The 26,148-nt window shown below is 51.3% G+C and overlaps 2 protein-coding genes across 3 annotated transcripts in view; one reads left to right on the top strand and one right to left on the bottom strand.

Annotated features, from left to right (window-relative positions):
• The window catches only part of LOC120993917, an 84,711-nt gene extending 65,360 nt beyond the window's left edge, over positions 1-19,351 (bottom strand). The window contains exons 1-3 of the mRNA XM_040422380.1: positions 19,262-19,351; positions 18,658-18,991; positions 15,088-15,206 (exon numbers count right to left, since the gene is read on the bottom strand). Of these exons, the coding sequence (XP_040278314.1) occupies positions 15,088-15,206; positions 18,658-18,991; positions 19,262-19,351 (543 nt within the window). The remainder of the gene's footprint in view (positions 1-15,087; positions 15,207-18,657; positions 18,992-19,261) is intronic.
• Positions 19,352-23,001: 3,650 nt separating this feature from the next.
• Positions 23,002-26,148, top strand: part of MYO1A (myosin IA) — a 128,422-nt gene continuing 125,275 nt past the window's right edge. For both annotated transcript variants that reach the window (XM_040425708.1, XM_040425707.1), the window contains exon 1: positions 23,002-23,131. The gene's annotated coding sequence lies outside the window, so the exon portion shown is untranslated. The remainder of the gene's footprint in view (positions 23,132-26,148) is intronic.

Raw genomic sequence — 26,148 nt, 5'->3', positions numbered from 1 at the left:
ATCTAGCAGTGGGTACATAAGGTCCCACACAAGTTTCCCGCTAACACCCAGAGTGGGGGGACATTCTGGGGGTTGAATACGGGAATCTCGCCCCTTGTACACACAAAACTTGTAAGTGTACCCTGAGGTACTCTTACAAAGTTTGTACAGCTTCACGCCATACCTCGCCCGCTTTGAGGGAACATACTGGCGGAAAATGAGTCTCCCCTTGAACGCAATGAGAGATTCATCAACCGCGACCTCCCTTCCAGGTACATAGGCCTGTACAAATTTGGCCCCAAAATGATCGATGACCGGCCGTATCTTATACAGACGGTCATAGGCAGGATCACCTTGGGGGGGACATGCTGCATTATCTGAATAATGCAGACATTTCCGGATGGCCTCAAACCGGGAGCGTGTCATGGCCGTACTGTAAAGTGGGGCCTGGTAGAGGACGTCCCCACTCCAGTAATGCCTGACACTAGGTTTCTTGACCAGGCCCATATGCAGCACGAGGCCCCAAAATGTCCTCATCTCGCCTGCACTGACCGGCGTCCAGCCACCGGGCCTAGCCAAAAAGGAGCCCGGGTGTTGAGCAATGAACTGTTGGGTGTACAGGTTCGTCTGCTCCACCATCAGATTTACCAGTGGGTCACTGAAAAAATGACTAAAAAAGTCATATTCAGTGTAGCCCACTGTGGAAATCTGGATTCCTGATTGGCCTACAAAATCAGGAATCACGGCCTCATATCGCTCTGGGGTACACCAGACAAGTTCACCGGCAGGGTGCTCCGGTGGATTTAACTGGTGGGCCGGAAAACTAGTACGAGCCCCAGAGCTGCTCGTACTAGTGTGGGCCACAGGGTCCCTAGCATGGCGGTCCCCTTGCTCCGCCTGGCGGCGTCTACGCCGCCTTGGGGGCTCATCATCATTGCTTGATGATGGGGAGGACGCGGATGACAACAGGAAAGTGGGGTCATCCTCGTCCTCACTGGGAGTCGGAGGCAAGCTGGGCGTATGCCTCCTCGGCCGAGAATGTCCAGCGGGCCATAGGGGAGCGTGTGTCTGCGTGTGTATGTGGGTGTGTGTAAATCTTTATTTGGTGTGCGTGTGTGTGGGGGCATGGGTGTTCGCGGACTTATGCCTAAAACGAACAGAAAAAAAAAAGACTAACTAAAAAAAGGGGGAAAAAATGTGATAAAAAAGTAAAAAAAATAATCAAAACTGCTGATCAACCTTCCGAAGTTGATCAGCGGTGGGGTGTGCGATGCGCTAACAGTGGCCGGACGCTAAGAGTGCCGTCCACAGTCAGCGTATGCACAATTTTTTTTTTTTTTAAATGCCTGCGCCCAAAAAAAGTTTTGATGGGGGGACAGGGGGGCAAGCAGCAGCACCCCTGGGGGGTCTAGGGTCACACAGCTGTGCTGTGGACCCCAGACATCCTACTTAGGGTGATGCAACCAAACTTTTTTTTTACCACTAACTTTCCCTTTTATATCCCTGCCTAGCCCAACCTTTCCCTATACTTTCCCTAATTACCTGATGATAAAGATGGGGGTGGCACAGGTCCTGGGGGCAAGGATGGGTGCTGGGGCACAGATGCTGGCTCAGATCGCACGTGCAGCAGCAACACTCCTCTCTCCTCGGGCTCCGGACACAAAAGGAGGAGGAGAGGAGCGCTGCTATCATTTGAAACTGCCGCCGGCCCGCCCTCCTACCAATCAGAAGCGATCCTGAGAGGTGATGTCATCATCACCACTCAGGAACGCAGGATGATGATTGGTGGGGTAAAATCACACCACCGATCACCATCCTGTTCCAGGTTATCGGGTCCTCAGAGACCCGAATAACCCGGAAACGCAGCAAACCGCAGGTCTGAATTGACCTGCGGTTTGCTGCGATCGCCTACACGGGGGGGTCACAGGACCCCCCGGCGCATTTGCCCCGGGTGCCTGCTCAATGATTTGAGCAGGCACCGGGCGCGCGGTGATCGAAAATACACAGGGCGTACAGGTACGCCCTGTGTCCTTAAGTACCAGGACATAAGGGCGTACCTGTACGCCCTGTGTCCGGAAGAGGTTAATCATGTTTGTAAGTCATATGCAATTCATGTAATAAAGTGATATTTATTTATAAGGGGTCTGGCAATTTTTTGTAGGTTTTTGTTATGGTGTGTGCCACAAGCTTATACTGGTAACTACTTTTATTAGTACAGGATTCTTTGATTAGGGAATATATAGGGTATTACACCTATTTAGTATTACAGCCTGATGCAGCAACCGCAGCCGCTCTCCAGCAGTCAGGGCATGTCAACCTCAGCAGAAGGAAGCTGTCGTTCCTTCCCATTGACCTCAATGTCATCTATTGCTCCTGATGCTCCTCCTCCTCATCACTTGTTTCAACAGCAATCATTCACCGAGGTGACAACAGTATGTGCACACTCAACCAACGGTGCAGAAGCTGAAAGCACACCTGGCCAAGTTGCCGGTACAACAGTCCCTCCCTTTCAATGTAGTTGACTCTGCACATTTCATAGAACTGATGGCTTGTGCCCAGCCAAGCTGCAGAGCTTTTTTTTTTAAAAGTTGTACCAGCCCTGCACACATACGTTGAGCAGAAGGTGGGCCATCCCTTGGGCCTCTCAGTGTCTTGTACAGTTCACGCCAGCACTGATGTATGAAGTTGCTACTATGGTCAAGGACAATATATGTGATTCACAGCCCACTGAGTAAATGTGGTTCCGGCCCAGGCACACCAGCAACTTGGCCAGCTGATGGCAATGCCGCCTCCGAGTTGTAATGCTGGGATTTCTGCGCCAATGTCCTCCTCTGCTTTCTCAACCTCCACCTTTCCCTCACCCACCCCTCTAGGCACAATTCACAGTGGTCCTCCAGCATATCACCTATGCAAAGCAAGACATTGTCACGTGGTTCTGCAGGGAGGAACTGCTCAGTGTCATCAATAAAGAAATCGAATACTGGCTGTCTCCTCTCCAACTGGAGATTAGTGTTGGGCGCTAATATTCGAATACCAAATATTAATCACGAATATCGGCACTTCGAGAATTCGCGAATATTTAGAATATAGTGATATATATTCGTAATTTCAAATATTCTAGTTTTTTTTTTCCAGCAGTAACCTCCCTTCTTGCTTGTGGGCCAATGAGAAGGCTGCAATGTCTTTGTCAGAGCTTAGCAACATCCCTAGCAACCAATAGGAAAGTTGCCTACCCCTTACTATATAAGAACCTCCCCAGCAGCCTTTTTATGTAGTTTTATGGAGTTCTGAAAGAGAGAGAGAGCAGTGACATTGCTGTGCTCTGTGCTTTCACCTGGATCCTATTCCTTATCCAATTACATCAGATAGATAGTTAGTTAGCTTATATACACTGCTCAAAAACATAAAGGGAACACTTAAACAACACAATGTAACTCCAAGTCAATCGCACTTCTGTGAAATCAAACTGTCCACTTAGGAAGCAACACTGAGTGACAATCAATTTCACATGCTGTTGTGCAAATGGGATAGACAACAGGTGGAAATTATAGGCAATTAGCAAGACACCCCCAATAAAGGAGTGGTTCTGCAGGTGGTGACCACAGAATACTTCTCAGTTCCTATGCTTTCTGGCTGATGTTTTGGTCACTTTTGAATGCTGGCGGTGCTTTCACTCTAGTGGTAGCATGAGACGGAGTCTACAACCCACACAAGTGGCTCAGGTAGTGCAGCTTATCCAGGATGGCACATCAATTCGAGCTGTGGCAAGAAGCTTTGCTGTGTCTGTCAGCGTAGTGTCCAGAGCATGGAGGCGTTACCAGGAGACAGGCCAGTACATCAGGAGACGTGGAGGAGGCCGTAGGAGGGCAACAACCGAGCAGCAGGACGGCTACCTCCGCCTTTGTGCAAGGAGGAACAGGAGGAGCACTGCCAGAGTCCTGCAAAATGACCTCCAGCAGGCCACAAATGTGCATGTGTCTGCTCAAACGGTCAGAAACAGACTCCATGAGGGTGATATGAGGGCCCGACATCCACAGGTGGGGGTTGTGCTTACAGCCCAACACCGTGCAGGACGTTTGACATTTGCCAGAGAACACCAAGATTGGCAAATTCGCTACTGGCGCCCTGTGCTCTTCACAGATGAAAGCAGGTTCACACTGAGCACATGTGACAGACGTGACAGAGTCTGGAGACGCCGTGGAGAACGTTCTGCTGCCTGCAACATCCTCCAGCATGACCGGTTTGGCATTGGGTCAGTAATGGTGTGGGGTGGCATTTCTTTGGAGGGCCGCACAGCCCTCCATGTGCTCACCAGAGGTAGCCTGACTGCCATTAGGTACCGAGATGAGATCCTCAGACCTCTTGTGAGACCATATGCTGGTGCAGTTGGCCCTGGGTTTCTCCTAATGCAAGACAATGCTAGACCTCATGTGGCTGGAGTGTGTCAGCAGTTCCTGCAAGACGAAGGTATTGATGCTATGGACTGGCCCGTCCGTTCCCCAGACCTGAATCCAATTGAGCACATCTGGGACATCATGTCTCGCTCTATCCACCAACGTCACGTTGCACCACAGACTGTCCAGGAGTTGGCAGATGCTTTAGTCCAGGTCTGGGAGGAGATCCCTCAGGAGACCGTCCGCCACCTCATCAGGAGCATGCACAGGCGTTGTAGGGAGGTCATACAGGCACGTGGAGGCCACACACACTACTGAGCCTCATTTTGACTTGTTTTAAGGACATTACATCAAAGTTGGATCAGCCTGTAGTTTGTTTTTACACTTTAATTTTGAGTGTGACTCCAAATCCAGACCTCCATGGGTTGAAAAATGTAATTTCCATTTTTTAATTTTTGTGTAATTTTGTTGTCAGCACATTCAACTATGTAAAGAACAAAGTATTTCAGAAGAATATTTAATTAATTCAGATCTAGGATGTGTTATTTTTGTGTTCCCTTTATTTTTTTGAGCAGTGTATAATACAGATAGTTAGTGGGACATAGTCAGTGTAGGTTAGATAGTGATATAGTGTAGCTTAGTGGTCCCGAACCTTTTTTGCACCAAGGACCGGTTTCATGCAAGACATGGGGGGGGGGCGGAGTTTCTGGGGCAGGGCTTAGGGGGTGGGCGGGGCTGACTGATTCACGCGCATAACAAAACACAAGGTGCATATTAAAATATATAACACTATATAATGACTATATAAACTGACTATGGTCTCTGCTGCACTGGTCTCTGCTGCACTCTACCGTATTTTTCACCCTATAAGATGCACCTAGTTTTAGAGGAGAACAATAAGAAAAATATATTTTTCATTACACCTCAGGTCAGACCAGCAATCAGACCCCCAATGTTAATCAGACCTCAGATCAGACCCCCAATGGCTCAGATCAACCCCCAAACCTTTAGCCATCTATCAGCCCCCAATGTCAGGCATAACCCCCCCCCCCCCAATGTCAGGCATAAACCCCCCCCAATGTCAGGCATAAACCCCCCCCCCCAATGTTAGCCATTAACCCCCCCAATGTCAGCCATAAACCCCCCCCAATGTCAGCCATAAACCCCCCCCAATGTCAGCCATAAACCCCCCCCAATGTCAGCCATAAGCCCCCCCAATGTCAGCCATAAGCCCCCCCAATGTCAGCCATAAGCCCCCCCCAGTCAGCCATAAGCCCCCCCAATGTCAGCCATAAGCCCCCCAATGTCAGCCATAAGCCCCCATTAGCCCCTCATGTCAGCCAAAAGCCCCCATTAGCCCCTCATGTCAGCCATAAGCCCCCCATTAGCCCCTCATGTCAGCCATAAGCCCCCATTAGCCCCTCATGTCAGCCATAAGCCCCCCATTAGCCCCTCATGTCAGCCATAAGCCCCCCATTAGCCCTACATGTCAGCCATAAGACCCCCATTAGCCCCTCATGTCAGCCATAAGCCCCCCATTAGCCCTACATGTCAGCCATAAGACCCCCATTAGCCCCTCATGTCAGCCATAAGCCCCCCATTAGCCCCTCATGTCAGCCATAAGCCCCCCATTAGCCCCTCATGTCAGCCATTAGCCCCTCATTAGCCCCTCATGTCAGCCATAAGCCCCCCATTAGCCCCTCATGTCAGCCATAAGCCCCCATTAGCCCCTCATGTCAGCCATAAGCCCCCCATTAGCCCCTCATGTCAGCCATAAGCCCCCCATTAGCCCTACATGTCAGCCATAAGCCCCCCATTAGCCCCTCATGTCAGCCATAAGCCCCCCATTAGCCCTACATGTCAGCCATAAGACCCCCATTAGCCCCTCATGTCAGCCATAAGCCCCCCATTAGCCCCTCATGTCAGCCATAAGCCCCCCATTAGCCCCTCATGTCAGCCATTAGCCCCTCATTAGCCCCTCATGTCAGCCATAAGCCCCCCATTAGCCCCTCATGTCAGCCATAAGCCCCCCATTAGCCCCTCATGTCAGCCATATGTCCCCCAGGTCAGCCATCAGCCCCTATTGCAAATAAAAAAAAAAAAAAAAAAAAACTTACCTCTCCTGCTCCTGGTCACCATCGCGATCCTCTTCATTCTGCTGTCGGCTGGCTGTGTATAGCGGCGCACAGCGTGAGGTCACAGAGAGACCTCAAGCTGTGCGCAGCCATGCACAGCCCATAGCCGAGCTGAGGACCAGGAAGTGGTGAGTACAGATCCTTCACCGCTTCCTGGTCCTTCTGTACTAATGAAGCGCTTCCATAATGGAAGCGCTTCATTAGTACAGAGTTAAAGACTGCCCTGATCGCCGCGGCCCGGCTAACAATCCTCCGCGGCCCGGTCCTGGGCCGCGGCCCGGCGGTTGGGGACCGCTGGTGTAGCTGATAGGTTCTGCTGTCCATACATACATGCTACATACATAGTGCTGTGATGTCACAAGTTCACACCAATACTTAGTGCACCAATCAGTAATAAGTAGTCAGACCTGTAAAAATGTGAAGTTGCACGTATTGCGACAAAATATTCTCATCATTAGTGCTGATTTTGCAATCGCGAATATATTGGAGCACTCTATCTGCATATAAAGCCATTTTTAATGTTCTGCCGTGCCAACCATTTTCTACAGTCTCAGAAAACTTCTAGCAGCTTGAAAAATGTAGCTATAGTGAACCACGCCTGTATTTCACACGCATTACGTGAATATTACATTGCCGATTTTTCGCGATCAAGAAAATAATCTCGAATTCGCAAATATATGACGAATATTCTACCAAATATTCACGAAATATCGCGAATTCGAATATTGCCCCTGCCGCTCGCCACTACTGGAGATAGGAACTATGGTTATTGACAGGGCTTTTTTTCTCAGAGAAAAGGTGGTGGAACCGCCCCCTAAAACCGCCCCTTTAGAGAACAGGGATGCCAGTAAAATTTTGGGGGGCTATAAAAGTCCAGCCCAGCAAAGAAACCCCCCAGATGGGGATGGCACTGTTAATGGGGGATCTGGGGATGGCACTGTTAATGGGGGATCTGGGGATGGCACTGTTATGGGGTGGAGGATCTGTGGATGGCATCCACAGATCCCCCATCCTATAACAGTGCCATCCACAGACCCCCCATCCTATAACAGTGCCATCCATAGACCCCCCCACCCCATAACAGTGCCATCCACAGACCCCCCCTTAACAGTGCCATCCACAGACCCCCCCCCCCACCCCATAACAGTGCCATCCACAGACCCCCCCCCCCCACCCCATAACAGTGCCATCCACAGACCCCCCCACCCCATAACAGTGCCATCCACAGACCCCCCCACCCCATAACAGTGCCATCCACAGACCCCCCCACCCCATAACAGTGCCATCCACAGACCCCCCCACCCCATAACAGTGCCATCCACAGACCCCCCCCACCCCATAACAGTGCCATCCACAGACCCCCCCACCCCATAACAGTGCCATCCACAGACCCCCCCACCCCTTAACAGTGTCATCCACAGACCCCCCATTGCCGCTCCAGTACAGTTATAAAATGTGTAATTCAATTAATAATGATTCATGCTGCCCCCTCTGTAGTATAACATTCAATATATCCTACTCACAGGGCTACTGTTATATCGTAATGCAGGCCGGCCGGGCAGACGAGCGGCAGAGTGACTGACTGACGTCACGTGCCTGCGCCGCCTGCTTCATTCATAAAGTAGGCACGTGACGTCAGTCAGTCACTCTGCCGCTCGTCTGCCCGGCCGGCCTGCATTACGATATAACATGAAGAAGGCATTGGCTATTCGTTCAGTCCTATAAGCCTACCCAACCCATAACCTCCACCCCTCACCCTCACCCATATAAATAAACACACCACACCACTGCTTGGATTTAATCGGCCACAGCAGCCGTTTATTAAATAAATACAACATAAATATAACATGAGTTAAACCCCTGACGAGGGAGGTCCTAGAAGCCCCAATAACTTTATAAACACTGGAACACCTGCGTCTCCATCTTGCCCCCAGCCGTTGAACCCAGCTCGGAGGCAGCAACTGATAGACGCGTAATTAGTTCCTACCAGCTCCTCAATGAGAGTCCAGCCCCTCCTGCGGGGCCCTCTCATCCTCAGGTACCACCATATTCCACCACTTCAAGGACCTCCCCCGCCTCCACGACTGCCGCGACATATCACAACACCAACCCTCTCCATTTCCACTTCCAATAGGGTCGGGCGGGTGGGCGATTCAGTCTCCTGGCCAACACTGCTCCTACTTCCGCCTTCTTCCTCCTTCTCACCTCTGGCCACGCCCCCCGACGCCCTAGCAACTCGCGCTTCCCTCCGCTCCCGCCCCCACTCACTATTGACCCTTTCCTCCCCAGTCCTGCACTGCCAAGCTGTCAGGGAACCATGAACCAGACGTACAACAAGAGATAAGTGAAAATAGAAGGCTTTATTGAAAATAAAGCTGTAAAGCAAAAGTCCAAACGGATGGTGAAACCGAGCAGAGTCTTTGCGAAGCCAGAGGTCAGGAACCAGAAGGGTAGTCAGACGAAGCCAGGATCAGGAACCAGCAGGGTAGTCAGACGAAGCCAGGATCAGGAACCAGCAGGGTAGTCAGACGAAGCCAGGATCAGGAACCAGCAGGGTAGTCAGACGAAGCCAGGATCAGGAACCAGAAGCAGCAGCAGCAGCAGTCTTAGAAGCATGTGAACACAAGAGGACCAAGCAAGGAACTGAAGCCCAGACCTCCTATATATATGAGCTAGGCATCCAGCTCCTCCCAGGGGAAGGAGGAGCCGCAGGGTGGAAGGCTACAAGAAACCCAGGACCCAAGATGGCCGCCAGCACATGTCAAACGAAGGAGAGCAGCAAGCAGGTAAGACCATGACAGTACCTCCCCCTCAAGGGCCCCTCCTCCGCGGAGCACAAAACGGTTTCTGAGGGAAGCGTGCGTGGAAGGCTCGGAGCAAGGCAGGAGCATGGACATCTGCGGAGGGAACCCAGGAACGCTCCTCTGGACCATAACCACGCCAATGGACCAAAAACTGCAACCGACCGCGGACCAGGCGTGAGTCCAGGATATTGCTCACCTCATATTCCTCACGATTGCCCACTTGGACCGGACGAGGCCGAGGAACCGAGGAAGTGAAACGATTACAAACCAGTGGCTTCAACAGGGAGACATGAAACACGTTGGAGATCCGCATGCCAGGAGGAAGCGCAAGGGCATAGGCTACCGGGTTTACCCTGCGAAGCACTCGGAAGGGACCAACAAAGCGAGGCGCCAGCTTGGGAGTGGGCACTCGAAGGTTGAGGTTGCGGGTGGACAACCATACACGGTCTCCGACCTGGTAGGAAGGAGCAGGCGCTCGTCTGCGATCAGCCTGGAATCTCTGGCGCTGCGCAGAGACCTCAAGGGACTTCTGGATCTGTACCCAAGAAGCACGTAGGACGGAAAGGTGATCCTCCACAGCCGGAATATCCTGGGGAGAGAATACCTCCGGTAACACGGCAGGTTGGAACCCATAATTGGCCATGAAGGGAGACGTCCCAGAGGAAGAGTTCACCGCCGTGTTCCTGGCAAACTCAGCCCAAGGCAGGAGGTCAACCCAATTGTCTTGGTGATCGGAGACATAGCAACGAAGGAATTGCTCCAAGGCCTGATTGGATCGTTCTGCGGCCCCATTGGACTGAGGGTGGTAGGCCGAGGAGAAGGAGAGATGAATCCCCAACTGGGAGCAAAAGGCGCGCCAGAACCTGGACACAAACTGACTCCCCCGATCCGACACAATCTCCTTAGGCAAACCGTGCAACCGGAAGACCTCCCTGGCAAAAATCGTGGCCAACTCTTGTGCAGAGGGTAACTTCTTGAGAGGAACACAGTGGCACATTTTGGAAAACCGATCCACAATCATGAGAATGACCGTATGGCCTCGGGATGCAGGGAGGTCCACAATGAAATCCATCCCCAGGTGTGACCATGGGCGCTCCCCGGTGGCTATGGGTTGCAGAAGGCCCAACGGAAGGTGCCGAGGGGACTTACTCTGGGCACAAACGGAGCATGCCGCTACATATGCGGCGATGTCGGAACGTAGGGAAGGCCACCAGAACAGACGTGAAACAGCCCAGGACAGCTGATTCTTTCCAGGATGCCCCGCGGTCTTGGAGTTATGGTAGGTTCGCAACAACCGAGTGCGCAACTCCTCAGGCACAAAACATCTGCCGTTGGGTCTCCCAGAGGGAGCACCAGATTGAGCCGCCAAAATCTGCTCACCCAGGGGAGAGGTCAGGCTGGTGCGAATGGCGGCCAGGATCTGATTCGGAGGTATGACCGAAGTCGGAATCGACTCCTCCCTGGACAGCTCGGAGTACTGCCGTGATAAGGCATCCGCCCTGATGTTCTTGGAACCGGGTAGGTAGGAGACCACGTAATTAAAACGTGACAAGAACAGAGCCCATCTGGCCTGACGTGGTGTCAATCTCTTGGCCTCAGAAAGGTAGGTCAGATTCTTGTGGTCCGTCAGGATGAGAACCGGAACCAGCGAACCCTCGAGCAAGTGCCTCCATTCTTTAAGGGCCTGCACGATGGCCAATAACTCCCTGTCACCAATCTGATAGTTGCACTCCGCGGAAGACAGTTTCCGGGAGTAAAACCCACAAGGAAGCAGAGGACCCTCTGGTGTTCTACGCTGAGACAGAAGGGCGCCTACTCCCGTCTCAGACGCGTCCACCTCGAGGACAAAGGGCAACCCAGGGTTGGGATGCGACAGAATCGGAGCCGACACAAAGGCGGACTTTAGGGCCTCAAAAGCTCGGATGGCCTCGAGCGGCCAGACCTGGGAATTACTGCCCTTCCTGGTCAGATCCGTGAGAGGCTTGGCCAGCATGGAAAAGTCCCTGATGAACTTCCGATAATAATTGGCGAAGCCCAAAAAGCGCTGCAGGGAACGAAGACCACTGGGCTGGGGCCACTGTAAGACAGCCGAAACCTTCTCAGGATCCATGGAGAACCCCTCAGCGGAAATGATGTAACCTAAGAAGGTTACCTGGGATCGGTGAAATTCGCATTTCTCAAGCTTACCGAACAGCTTGTTCTCTCGTAACCGTTGCAACACTCGTCTGACATCCAGAATGTGGGCCTCCATGGATTCAGAATATACCAAGATGTCATCCAAATAGACTACCACACACTGCTGCAACAGGTCACGGAAAACATCGTTGATGAATTCCTGAAAGACTGCGGGCGCATTGCACAACCCAAAGGGCATAACCAAGGATTCGTAATGACCGGTCCTGGTGTTAAACGCGGTCTTCCACTCATCGCCCGCCTTGATCCTTACCAGGTTATATGCCGCCCTCAGGTCGAGTTTGGTAAAGACCGTGGCCCCTTTAAGGCGATCGAACAGCTCGGAAATCAAGGGTATCGGGTAAGCGTTCTTGATCGTGATGCGATTGAGACCCCTGTAATCGATGCAAGGCCTCAACTCACCGCCCTTCTTTTTCACAAAGAAAAATCCAGCCCCTGCCGGGGACGAAGATTTGCGAATGTGTCCGCGTGAAAGCGCCTCCCTCACGTACTCCTCCATGGCCTCATTCTCCGCTACCGACAGTGGATAGACTTTGCCACGAGGAGGAACGGCACCAGATTGTAACTCTATGGCACAATCGTATGGGCGGTGCGGAGGTAGGGCAACCGCGCGCACCTTATCGAATACATCCCGGTACTCCTCGTATTCAGGAGGCAACAGAGAGTCCGAGGAAGTACACAGCAACTTGACAGACCCATGGATGCAACTAGCCCCACACTGCGGTGACCACGAGAGGATCTCGACCGATCTCCAATCGAAAGTCGGATTATGTTTCTGGAGCCAGGGGTACCCCAAGACCACCGAGTAGTGTGGAGACGAAATAACCTGGAGGCAGACCGACTCTCTGTGAACGGCACCAATGGCTATCCCCACTGGAAGGGTCTCATGAGTCACGTGTGGCGGCAGAAGGGGTCTGCCGTCTATCGCCTCAAGAGCCAGTGGGGAACCTCGAGCCTGCAGAGGAATGGAATTGGCGGCAGCGAACACACTATCAATGAACAAACCACCAGCACCAGAGTCCACCAACGCCTGGGTCGTCACCGAGCCCCCGACCCAGGAGAGGACAACAGTGATCAGTGGTTTGTCAACACGGGAAACCGGGGACGAGGAGACTCCACCCAAGATCTGCCCCCGACAGGATCTCAGGGTACGAGCGTTTCCCGGACGGTTCGGACATGCCAACCGAAAATGCCCACCGAGACCACAGTACATGCATCGGCCCTCGCGTCTCCGGAGTGCCCTCTCCCCCTCGGACAGGCGAGCAAACCCCAGCTGCATGGGTTCACCCCCAGACAAGTCATCCCCAGGAGGCGTGGGAGGAGAGGGAGGCACGGGTGGGACAGCAAACGTAGGCACCAATCTGTTAGAAGACCTCCGCAGGTTCTCCTTAAAGGAAGGTCTCTCCCTGAGTCTGGTGTCAATCAAAATCAGGAAAGAAATAAGAGACTCGAGCTCAACTGGTAGGTCCTTAGCTGCAACCTCATCCTTCAAGGCATCCGAGAGACCATGAGAGAAAGCAGCGACCAGAGCCTCATTATTCCAGCCCACCTCTGCTGCCAGGGTACGAAACTCAATGGCGTATTCAGCTACGGATCGTGAACCCTGTCTGATGGACATAAGGAGCTTCGCAGCAGAGGCAGCACGAGCCGGCACATCGAATACCTTCCGAAGAGAAGCAACAAAACCGGAAAACTCGGCAACCACCGGATTGTTGTTCTCCCATAAAGGGCTGGCCCAGGCCAAGGCCTGTCCGAGAGCAGCGAGATCAAGAAGCCCACCTTTGATCTCTCAGTAGGAAAGGCATGTGGCAGCAACTCGAAATAAATGCCCACCTGGTTAAGGAAACCTCGGCACTGAGTTGGCTCTCCCCCAAAGCGCTGTGGAAGAGGGGCAGAACCGGTCATACCCCGAAACACCACAGGCGCAACAACAGGTGTCGGGGTAGACTCTGGCGCAACAACCGGAGCGGCAGTAGGAGCGAGCCCAGGAGCGACAACCGACCCATCGGCAACGGGAGCGAAATGAGCCGTGCGTTCAAGCAGGGTTTGCAACGCCACAGCGAACCGACCCAACAGGTGATCCTGCTGATCAAGTCTGGCAACCAGCGTGGGTAGCGAGGATGGCCCTGTACCGTCAGAATTCATGGCTTGGTCCTAATGTCAGGGAACCATGAACCAGACGTACAACAAGAGATAAGTGAAAATAGAAGGCTTTATTGAAAATAAAGCTGTAAAGCAAAAGTCCAAACGGATGGTGAAACCGAGCAGAGTCTTTGCGAAGCCAGAGGTCAGGAACCAGAAGGGTAGTCAGACGAAGCCAGGATCAGGAACCAGCAGGGTAGTCAGACGAAGCCAGGATCAGGAACCAGCAGGGTAGTCAGACGAAGCCAGGATCAGGAACCAGCAGGGTAGTCAGACGAAGCCAGGATCAGGAACCAGCAGGGTAGTCAGACGAAGCCAGGATCAGGAACCAGAAGCAGCAGCAGCAGCAGTCTTAGAAGCATGTGAACACAAGAGGACCAAGCAAGGAACTGAAGCCACAGACCTCCTATATATATGAGCTAGGCATCCAGCTCCTCCCAGGGGAAGGAGGAGCCGCAGGGTGGAAGGCTACAAGAAACCCAGGACCCAAGATGGCCGCCAGCACATGTCAAACGAAGGAGAGCAGCAAGCAGGTAAGACCATGACACAAGCCCCTTCATGAACGTCCTCCCCCACCGCTGCGCTCCTGTCCGGACTGACTTGAAGAAGGCATTGGCTATTCGTTCAGTCCTAAAAGCCTACCCAACCCATAACCTCCACCCCTCACCCTCACCCATATAAATAAACACACCACACCACTGCTTGGATTTAATCGGCCACAGCAGCCGTTTATTAAATAAACTAGAAGCCCCAATAACTTTATAAACACTGGAACACCTGCGTCTCCATCTTGCCCCCAGCCGTTGAACCCAGCTCGGAGGCAGCAACTGATTGGACGCGTAATTAGTTCCTACCAGCTCCTCAATGAGAGTCCAGCCCCTCCCGCGGGGCCCTCCCATCCTCAGGTACCACCAAATTCCACCACTTCAAGGACCTCCCCCACCTTTAAGAACGCGCAGCTCAACCCTGCGCGTCCCTCCACATACGCAAAGCTATCTCCACTCCACTCTGGAGCCCCAGAGCCCACAAATCCGTACCTACCGCATTCAGGTGCACTCCATCTGCTCTCCAAAATGCACCCTCCCCCTTCTCCAATACCTCATGCCGCACCACTACACCACCATTCCTCGCCATAAAACGGCCCACCGCTCTGTTTACCTTTATCCTAGCCTTATTAAGGCTCTCCACTGACCTCACACCTCTCCACGCCTTCCGCGGCACAATGTCAGACCAGACAATGATCACCTTCGGAAACAACGCCCAAATCCTGAGTAAGTCAAACTTGACATCCCGAACCAATTCCCTAAACGGACGCTTTCCTAAATCATTCCCCCCCACATGCAAAACCAACACATCAGGAGGACGATCCAAACGAACGAAATGATGCACCTCCCGCAACACTCCGCCCCACAACATACCTCTAACTCCTAACCACCTGACCGTAGCCAACTCCGGACTCACACCCAACTGCCGGCCACTCGGCCTCACATCCGCTCTGATTGCACCCCAGAACACATAGGAGTGCCCCAAAATCCACACCAACGCCGCCATCATTCGACCTGTGAACACAAAAGAACAAAATCAACATCACCTACCTACATCCTCACTCTACAACAATGCAGGCCGCACATACGATTTAAAACGAACCGACTCCCAACGCCCAATCCTCCTAATCACCTCCTCACTGGCGCCCAACCTGGCTGCCTCAGTTGCCGCACCAATTCTGAATGAATGCCCAGAATAATCCTTGACCGGCACCCCCAAAACCTTTAAACATTTTTTAAAGACCGCCAGAAACTGAAACCTAGACAAAAAGGAACCGTCCTCATGCCTCAAAAACGGGACCTCGTTACTCTGCAGACCCGCACCATACGATCCCGCACACTTCACCGGGCACATACTACACCCCGGCACTGAAAACAACGTAAAACGCTGCCCCCTACCCTCCTGATCCGTCTTTGACCTGCGAATCCGGACATGCAACCTATCCCCCACCAACTCAATATCATCACTCCTAAGCCCCCCCGCTCTCCTAACACTATCACACACCAACTCCCCCAAGCGAAAAGCCCCAAAAAACGCCAAAGCAAACGCAGCCTTAAACAGCCCCAGCTCCCACCCCGAACTGCAAACACCTCCCAACTTATCACCCATTTGCACCAACAACTCAAAAGACACCGGCCTCCGACAGTCCGGCACCCTGCCTGCACCCCTACGCCAACCCTTCAAAACCTGCCTCACCAGAAAACTCTTAGTCAAATCAGGTAACCCCCGCCACTTAAACCCAAACGCTATACCTGAAATAAGATGATTCACCTTTGACACCGACCACCCCTCGCTCTTCAACTGCCCCAACAACATCAACAACCGCACATCGCCATCCACTCCACCGGCACCCCAAGTCCCATTCCACGCCTCCCAGGTCGTCCACGCCTTACCATACTCCCCCCAAGTACCCGGACTCAACGAATCCCTCAACAACCCCATCACTTCTCCTCCAGGATCGCCCACAGCCACGACGGACACTCCAGACCCTCCAACTCCGCTTCTGGCGCAAGAAGCCGGAACCGCTCCCACTGTAAACGAGAAAGAGAATCCGCCACTGAATTAGCCACTCCAGCCACATGTTCCGCCACCAACCACACGTTAATCGACAAACAACGCAATACCAAAAACTGTAACAGCCTAACCACCGGCGGGGAAGATGCGGACAAACTGTTGATAGCCTGAACCACCCCCAAATTGTCACAATGAAAGCGCACCTTCCTGTTTCCCAATTTCTCGCCCCACAACACCACCGCCATTACAATGGGAAATAGTTCTAACAAGGCCATGTTTTTTACCCACCCACGACTTACCCACGACTCTGGCCACACGCCTGCACACCATTGTCCCTGCCAATAGGCCCCAAAACCCACCCACCCTGACGCGTCTGTATATAACTCAAAATCCACGCTATCACACAACTCCGCCATCACCAAAGACCTACCATTGTACTGACCCAAAAACTCTGCCCACACCCTCATATCCCCTTTTAACTCTTTACGTAACCTGATACAATGATACGGCGCCGATACCCCTGCCGTAGCCGCGGACAATCTTCTACAAAAAATTCTAACCATAGGCATAATTTGACACGCAAAATTCAATTTACCTAATAATGACTGCAACTCCCGCAACCTAATCTTCTCCCTCCCCATGGCCCTATCAATCTCCTGACGTAGATCCACCAACTTATCCTGGGGAAGCCTACACTCCATCCGTTCCGTATCTATAACAATCCCCAAAAAACACAATTCCGTCACCGGACCCAACGTCTTCTCCTGCGCCAACGGTACCCCAAAGCGTGCAAAAACCGACTGCACTGTATGCAGCAACAAAGAACAAACCCGTGAATTCGCCGGCCCTAAACATAAAAAATCGTCTAAATAATGGATAACGGATGAACAACCTGAAACTTCCACCACTACCCATTCCAGAAATGAGCTAAAAGTCTCAAAATAAGCACACGAAAGAGAGCAGCCCATCGGCAAGCACCTATCCACAAAATATTCCCCATCCCAAAAACAACCCAACAATCCCATGCTCTCCACATGCACCGGAAGCAAGCGAAACGCCGCCTCTACATCAACCTTAGCCATCAACGCCCCCTGCCCCAACCGCCTCACCCATTTTACAGCCGCATCAAATAAAGTGTAGACCACCGAACAAAGTTCAGGATCTATCCCATCATTGACCGACGCACCTTTCGGGTAAGACAAATGATGAATGAGCCGAAACTTGTTCGGCTCTTTCTTCGGCACCACCCCCAACGGAGACACCCTCAACCCCCCAATCGGCGGCTCCTTGAATGGACCCGCCATCCGCCCCAACTCCACTTCCTTCCTCAACTTCTCCGTTACTACTTCCGCATGAACAAGCGCAGACCTAAGATTCTTAGGAACCATAGGCCCCGCCGTAACCACCGATGGAATCCGAAAACCAAACCTAAAACCATCCCCCAACAAACCAGCCGCAACCCGATCCGGGTATCTATCTAGGAACACCTGCATCTCTTCCACCCGCACCGGCGTCCGTCCCTTTTCCAGAACCATCCCCCCCCTATTCCTTCCCCCTTTGAAACAACGGTTAGCTCCATGAGCTCCCCCACACCCCGTGCACTCGTGCTTAAATTTGCACTTGGCCCCAAATCTGCAATTTCCTTCGTTGAAAAGGATGCACAACCCTTTTGCCGATGCCGCTGCCAACGCCCCCGGGGATGATCCCCCGGACTCCCCCCGAAAGGACTGCCCAGCTCTAGGAGGCGCCGTCACCCTCAACCACAACCCAATATCCTTATGATCCCACCGGATATCAGGCCTCACCGCCTTACGCTGCCGAAACTGCTCATCGTACCTGAGCCAACCCACCCCACCATAAACCCTATAAGCCTCCCCAATAGCGTCCTGGTAGCAAAAAAGTGCCGAACAACATTCAGGAGACCTTTCCCCAATGACACTTGCTAATATGGCAAACGCCTGAAGCCAATTAGCAAAGGTACGTGGGATCAAACGATGCCGCCGCTTCTCCTCCTCCTCCTTTTTTCCCTCGTCCTTCTTACCCCTATCCAGATTAAACCTTTCTAATGGGAGCAGCGAGAATATCTCCACGTACTCACCTTTCCAGATCTTTTCCCTCACCTCTTGCTTCAAATGAGCCCCCAGCGGCCCCTCAAAGCACACATACACCTCACCACGAGCCCTATCATCTAACCTCTGCCCCTCCCCTTCTCCACCAGCTTGCATCTCCACTGACACCGACCCCAACCCCGCCGCAGCCCCTTGCACACCAACCCCTGACCCCGGCACCACTCCCCAACCAGGCAACGGAGACCCGCCGCCAGCTCCCATACCTGACAACCATCCCGCCAATCCCCCCAAAAACTGCCCCAAACCCTTACTAAAATCCCCCATGGTCCCCCCCCACCAACCGGGAGACCCTGCGCTAACATGGAGCCCCAAGCAATCTCACCAGGCACCACGGGCGCTGTGACTCCCGCTGCCGCAGATCCTGACTCCTGCCGCACGGACACTGCACCATCATAGCTCCTGGACGTCGACGGCTGCTCCTCCTGGACCACTTGCACGACCCTCTGCACCACACTGGCCGGACACCGGGACGAGACCGCGGCCTCCACCACTGCAAGGGGACCTTCTTCCACGCTGCTCAAATCTTCTCTGGACCTGCGCTGGTATTCGTCCTCCACCAGCGCAGTCCGAGGAACCCGGACATCATCAGACCACCGAGTGGACCGCCCACTGAAGGAGGGACTGGGCCGGTCCACCGTTCCTGGTCCCGAATCTAGCTGCACAGCCGCAGGGAGCGGGGGAAGGGGCGTCCCACTCCTCACAGGGCCCCGCCGCGTAACGGGATTCCTCCCACGGCGAGAGCGGCTCGCAGAAGGCTGAGCGGCCGCTCTCCGCCGCCGAGGGTCCACAGGGGGGCTCCCTACTCGGCGCCGGGCACGGGGGGTGACTTCAGGGCTTAGGCGCGCCGGTGGAATACTCCGCCGCGGCCGGGCAGCCCGAACATTAGGGGTAGCCACAGGAGCAGGTGAAACTATGCATGCACCAACCTGCTCCTGCAGCCAGCCAGGCCCCCGCACCTCCGCTTCTCTCCTCAGCCTCTCTAACATCTCCTCCACCGTCATCACAGGCGCCGACATGCTGCAGTCCGTCCGATTCAGTCTCCTGGCCAACACTGCTTCTACTTCCACCTTCTTCCTCCTTCTCACCTCTGGCCACGCCCCCCACCGCCCTAGCAACTCGCGCTTCCCTCCGCTCCCGTCCCCACTCACTATTGACCCTTTCCTCCCCAGTCCTGCACTGCCAAGCCCCTTCATGAACGTCCTCCCCCACCGCTGCGCTCCTGTCCGGACTGACTGTAGCCCTGTGAGTAGGATATATTGAATGTTATACTACAGAGGGGGCAGCATGAATCATTATTAATTGAATTACACATTTTATAACTGTACTGGAGCGGCAGGGCCGGAGCACAGTGAACGCACCGGCCCCCAGCTCCTCCTCCGAGTCCCTCCCCACTGATACATCGCAGCCTGTGATGCTGGAGCATGGCAGGCTGCGATGTCAAAAGGTGGCGGAACGCCGTTCCGGTGCGTTCTGCCAGAAAAAAAGCCCTGGTTATTGATAACAGAAGAACATTTTGTCTGCGTTGCGTCAGGGAGAGCTGACCCATGCATCCTGCATGGCGCACATCTTCCATCTCGTTGTCACCCGGTTCCTCAAGTCTTCCATTGAACTGCAAGAGCTGATGTCCAGGAAACTGCATGCACTTCAGCCACTCTTACTGTGCAAAACACACCCTTCTTGAGCTGCAAAGGCAAAAAGCTCTTCCTCAACATCCCCTGATATGCGACGTTTCCATCCGTTGGAACTCCATGCCCCATACATTAGATGCCTGTACAAGCAGAGAAACAGGTTATCGATTTCTTAATGCAACAGACAGACATGTCTACTCCCTGGTGTAACTTCCACGTTAGCCAGTAGCAGCTCATGCGTGTCATCTGCCGTTTGTTCAGGCCCTTTGAGATGGCCACTTTATTTGTCAGTTGGCAGAACTACGGGATGAATGATGTCATTCCACTCCTTCACATTCTGGAGGGGGTGCTGATAAATCTGATTGGTGAGGGGACAGAAGACATGATGCCTACATCCTACGGCCACCTGAGTCCTGAGAAGGATGAACTTGCAGAGGAGGAGGAGGAGGAGGACGTGGAGGAGGAGGACATAAATGCCCAGGAATTTTATACACAACTAGGTGGTTTATTTGCCCAAGTGACAGTAGAAGAGCAGGAGGAGCATGAGGAGCTGGAGGGTGACGACGAAGATGACAGAATGTGGCAGTATGCAGTGGAGATGGAGGCAGGGAGGCCCTCCGAGCGCAAATAGCCAGATGCATGCTTTCTTGTTTGTGTAGTGACAGCCACATTGTCAGGATTTGGCAGAGGGATGACTACTGTCTATCCATATTATTAGATTCTCGGTACTGGTTAACAATGGGGGCATTTTTCTAGACCTTCTGAGAGGGATGCACAAATGGACTACTGTGTGAGACATGCTGTGTAATCGGTTGGTCACTACCTACGTCTTTATGAAGGTGTGACCGGGGGGGACCCTCTGTGCTCACACTCCACTGCCATTGCTGGGGGAGGGGGGGGGAGGGAGGGCGGTGCAGGAGCAGCTCCAGCTCCATAAGCAGCTAATTAAGTCTGGAGTCTCTGACCAGCAGCAGCAGGACATGCAGCAGAACCTCAACCAGCAGATGGTGGCATACTTGGACTGTACCCTTTCATCCATGATCCAAGATACCCTGAACTACTAGGCATGCAAACTTGAAGTGTGGCCACAACTGGCCAAGTTTGCCATGAGCATGTTTTCTTGACCAGTCAGTAGTGTGGCATCAGAGCGAGTGTTCAGTGCAGCGGGCGACTTAGTTACCCCTAAGAGAACTCGTTTTTCCTCCCTAAATGTTGAGAGACTAACCTTCATAAAGATGAATCAGGCGTGGATCATCCCGTATTTCCAGACATTAGTGCCTGATGTAACAAAATAGATCATTCTGCCACTAATAATAATGTAGTGTGCTGGCACACCAGAATATTCTGCAAAATGGACTGTTACTTTAAGCCACCTGCCTGATGCCACCCTCCTGCTCCATCCATAAAAAATGCGGATGGGACATGGACCGAAAATATGGTTGTTTGAATGCACCCTAAGGCCTCTTGCACACAAACTTTTTTTTTTCCGTTTCCGTTCCGTTTTTTGCTTTCCGTGTACGGACCGTATACGGAACCATTTATTTCAATGGATCCGCAAAGAAAAAACGGTAGGTACTCCGTATGCCTTCCGTTTCCGTATTTCCTTTTTTCTTTCCGTTCAAAGATAGAACATGTCCTATTATTGTCCGCATAATGGACAAGGACTGTCTGGCAAAATTTCCAGTTCTCAACCTGATTAGATTCTTGTGGGATGAGGTTCACTGTAAAGTCAGGGAACAATTCCATGCCGATCACAGTTGTGCTTTAGGATTTCCCAAATCCTTAAAAAAATGACCACTATCTCTCTACAGATGTAGCAGAGCTGTATAGCTGGAGATGTCTCTCTTCCTCTGTACACATGTTGTAGGTATACATACTGTATATAGAATACTAAAGGTCGGACACACCTTTTGGTTTCTTGATGCGGTTTTGGGAGCCAAAACCAGGAGGTAATTCAAAAAAAGAGGAGAAGTTGTATCTGTCTTTAATACTTTCTCTCCTTTTAGGATCCACTCCCGCTTTTATCTTCAAAAACTGCAGGCAGAAACCTGACCGTGTGGCCGTACCCTTAGGCCTCTTTCACACTTGCGTTGTCCGGATCCGGCGTGTACTCCACTTGCCGGAATTACACTCCGGATCCGGAAAAACGCAAGTGTACTGAAAGCATTTGAAGACGGAACCGTCTTCCAAATGCGTTCAGTGTTACTATGGCACCCAGGACGCTATTAAAGTCCTGGTTGCCATAGTAGGAGCGGGGAGCGGGGGAGCGGTATACTTACAGTCCGTGCGGCTCCCAGGGCGCTCCAGAATGACGTCAGAGCGCCCCATGCGCATGGATGATGTGATCCATGTGATCACATGATCCATGCGCTTGGGGCGCCCTGACGTCACTCTGGAGCGCCCGGGGAGCCGCACGGACGGTAAGTATACTACTCCCCCGCTCCCCGCTACACTTTACCATGGCTGCCAGGACTTTAGCGTCCCGGCAGCCATGGTAACCACTCTGAAAAAGCTAAATGTCGGCTCCGGCAATGCGCCGAAACGACGTTTAGCTTAAGGCCGGATCCGGATCAATGCCTTTCAATGGGCATTAATTCCGGATCCGGCCTTGCGGCAAGTGTTCCGGATTTTTGGCCGGAGCAAAAAGCGCAGCATGCTGCGGTATTTTCTCCGGCCAAAAAACGTTCCGTTCCGGAACTGAAGACATCCTGATGCATCCTGAACGGATTACTCTCCATTCAGAATGCATTAGGATAATCCTGATCAGGATTCTTCCGGCATAGAGCCCCGACGACGGAACTCTATGCCGGAAGACAAGAACGCAAGTGTGAAAGAGCCCTAAGACAGTACAATCTGCTTTATTAAAGCCTCTGCACATTGGGTTCCTGCTGCTTCTCTTTGCAGTGCTGCCTTCTCTCAGGTAGGGGGTGATCCAGCGTCAGCTACTTGAGGAAATAGGTGTGGTGACTGAAGGGCTGTGCTCAGATCTAAGTGCTGCCAGCCACTAACCACAGGGACCAGACACCATGGACAGCTCCCGGTGAGCACACCTAAAGGGATTCTGCTCCAACAACCTGGTCTTCAAGGCTCCTGGAGTCTTCTTCTTGATAAAGGGGCTCCTACTGAACCAGCACTGCCTGCAAACAGACATTTCTCTCTGGTAGCCAGGTAAGTGCACGTTTGCTGTAATCCTTCACAAACTAACTGAAAAGGGTCCATAGTTCAAGTAGAAAAGTGAGATGACTTCCTCCTACTGGTAACACCAACTGTGCAACTCCTTACATTGCCCAATATATGGACTGAAAAATCGTTAAATCTTTATTATAATGTTGATGTGTATTACATCCAGATTACTTTATAAAGGACTGTGTCCTAAATGTCTAATGTTGCACATTGTCAGTCATTACTTAGTATACAATACTTTAAAGCGCTAATGCGGCAGAGCTGAGTTTGTCACGTGGCAAAGCTGATCATGACACCATGCTTTAGATTATCATGCAAAGTGGTGCCATCCTTAAAGAATCAAATGTCAAATTTAGCTCTGCTACGTCTACTAATCTATATATCCATTCATTTATCTATCTATCTATCTATCTATCTATCTAATATCTATCTATCTATCTATCTATCTATCTATCTATCTATCTAATCTTTTCAGTGTCTGTACACATTTGACTCAGTTCTTCTATGTATATAATCACACTCCTGGAAAACCCCTTTAACTGCTGTAGTTGATATATAATTATTATATATTCCTGTGTATGTATATATATAATTGTATTAATTCCCGTTTCTGTTATTATGTTATGGGTAAAGGAATATATAGCATTCAGTCTGGCTATCATATGTATATTTCTAAACCCTATCTTTGCTGCAGTGCACCTAAAATCAAGCATAGAGCAACTCGGAAAATCTTGATAAAACTATCCTTCCATTATGTGTATACAGCTCCTATGCAGACCTCTGTGTCTCCATGGTTACAGACTACAAACAAACCAAGTGTGTATTCTGTAGTCAGGTCTTGCTCCCTGCAATCTGCCTGTCCTATTGCTAAACTACTACTGTCTTTCTAGCTCATAAACTTTCCCACCCTGTATGGTAAATGTACAGTGCGGTAGTTCCTGCAAACCACTGTACATTTATGGTGCAGTAATGGTACAGACTCAAGTGCTAGGCCCACATCATTAGTGGTAGGTGACAGCTATGATATACAGCTGACACCTTGCTTGCATACCACGGTCAATAGCCTCTGCGGCATCTAAGTGGTTTAACAGTTGGGCTGTCAGCCTCATCTACACCCGTGCAATGCAATAATGGGTTGCTAGTGGGTTGGCATGGCATCTGGGAGCCTAATAAAGACCTGATCTGCAATCTGTGTACACCTATTTAGGTTGTGCCAGATGCAGTGCCTCACATGATGCCTGTCAGAGTTACACTGACAGGCATAATACACTGGAATGCAGAAGTATTTCAGTGTATTGTATGAGCAATCAGAAGAATGCATGGTCTAGTTCCCTAGTAGTGGGCAAAAAAACGAAATAAAACTAAATGTATGAAAACATTAAAAAAACACATGAAAAACTATTTCCCCCTTAAAAATGCTTTTTTAATTATAAACAAAACGAAAAAGCTGCAATACACATAACTGGTATTGCGTCATCTGTATCGACCTCTAGTATAAAAGAAAAACCTTTTTGATCCTACATTATTAACGCTGTAAAAACATAAAAAGATTCTAGAGCTTGCTTCTAAAAAATAGAATGAAAAGAGATCAAAAACTGCAAAAAACGCTGCTCTTTCCGCAAGAAATAAATTCAACAGTACTTCTTTCAGTGTGCCTGTCACTAGTACCACTGAGGGCAGCAATAAGGAGATGATGGGTTCCCTTACAGGAATCTATGACATGGCCTAATAGTAAGCTGCTGGGTGGTACGGCACTACTCAAGGCCATGAGAGATCACGTAATTGTCCCCATGACTGCTTTGACCTTCTCTGAAGTAGATGGGTGCAGTAGTGTCCGGTGTGTGCTGGATTTCTCCCATTGATCTATCAATGTCCTCCCTAGATGATACTACACTCCTAGCAAGTTCTCACAATCCATGATAATATGGAAGGTGTATCCCTGTCTATGGCCTGATCTTTGCTCACTTATTTATTTTTATGTGTTTATGGCAGATTATTACTACTTTTTATTGAGGAGGAAGATAAGATTAGATTTATTACTCTGCCTTGGGAGTCAAAGGTCGATATAAGTCTAAAGGAGAAGAAGGAACCTGCAGAGAACTCACATTCTCCACTATGTTTAATTCCAAGGCTTTATATAAAATCAAATATTCTGGAATCTTTTACATACATAGGCTGTCCGAGATTTTGATACTGAAGGCCTGTCCTCAGGATAGGTCATCAGTATCTGATCAGTGGGGACCTGACTCCCAGCACCCCCACTAAACAGCTGTTTGAAGAGGACTCGATGTTTAGGTGAGCACTGTGTCCTATTCCTAGGGCAGGAACATCCATGTTCATCGGTCTCATGGCCTAGCTGAATGGGTCTGGGCTACTATACTAAGCACAACTGCTATACGATACAGACAGTACGCTTGGTAAGCTGCGGCCTCTTCAAACCGATGATCGCCAGGGGTGCTGGGACTCGGACCCTCACCGATCACATATTGATGACCTATCATGAGAATGGCCATCAATATTAAACACCTGGAAAACCTCTTTGACTTGTATGTGTTACATTGAATATTGCAGATTGTTCTGCTTTTATGACTGTATTAAGGGATAGTACCTGATAATACTCTGTGGTAGGGGACACACAGTAACCTGGCCTGATGTCTCTACTATTCCGTCACCTGGGAAATCACTCCACAACAAGAATAATATTGTTTCCCCTGCTTTAGCAGCCCCATCCCATTGTGGTACCATTGCAGCCCTTGGGAAGACTATGGGGCAGATTTATCATAGACCGGCAGTACACAGGTCTATGATAACCAGGCGCACTGCCGGAGGCGTACACCTCATCATAAATTAGACACAGCAACAGGCAGTCCATGCACCCTTAAAGGGGTTCTGCAGTTTGTTTAAACTGATGATCTATCCTCTGGATAGATCATCAGCATCTGATCGGCGGGGGTCTGACACCCGGGACCCCGGCCGATCAGCTGTTTGAGAAGGCAGCAGCG

The sequence above is a fragment of the Bufo bufo genome, chromosome 3, assembly GCF_905171765.1.
Source record: "Bufo bufo chromosome 3, aBufBuf1.1, whole genome shotgun sequence".
Lineage (NCBI taxonomy): Eukaryota > Metazoa > Chordata > Amphibia > Anura > Bufonidae > Bufo > Bufo bufo.
Note: the sequence above shows the minus strand (reverse complement) of the source record. Positions and strands in the feature narration are given on the sequence as shown.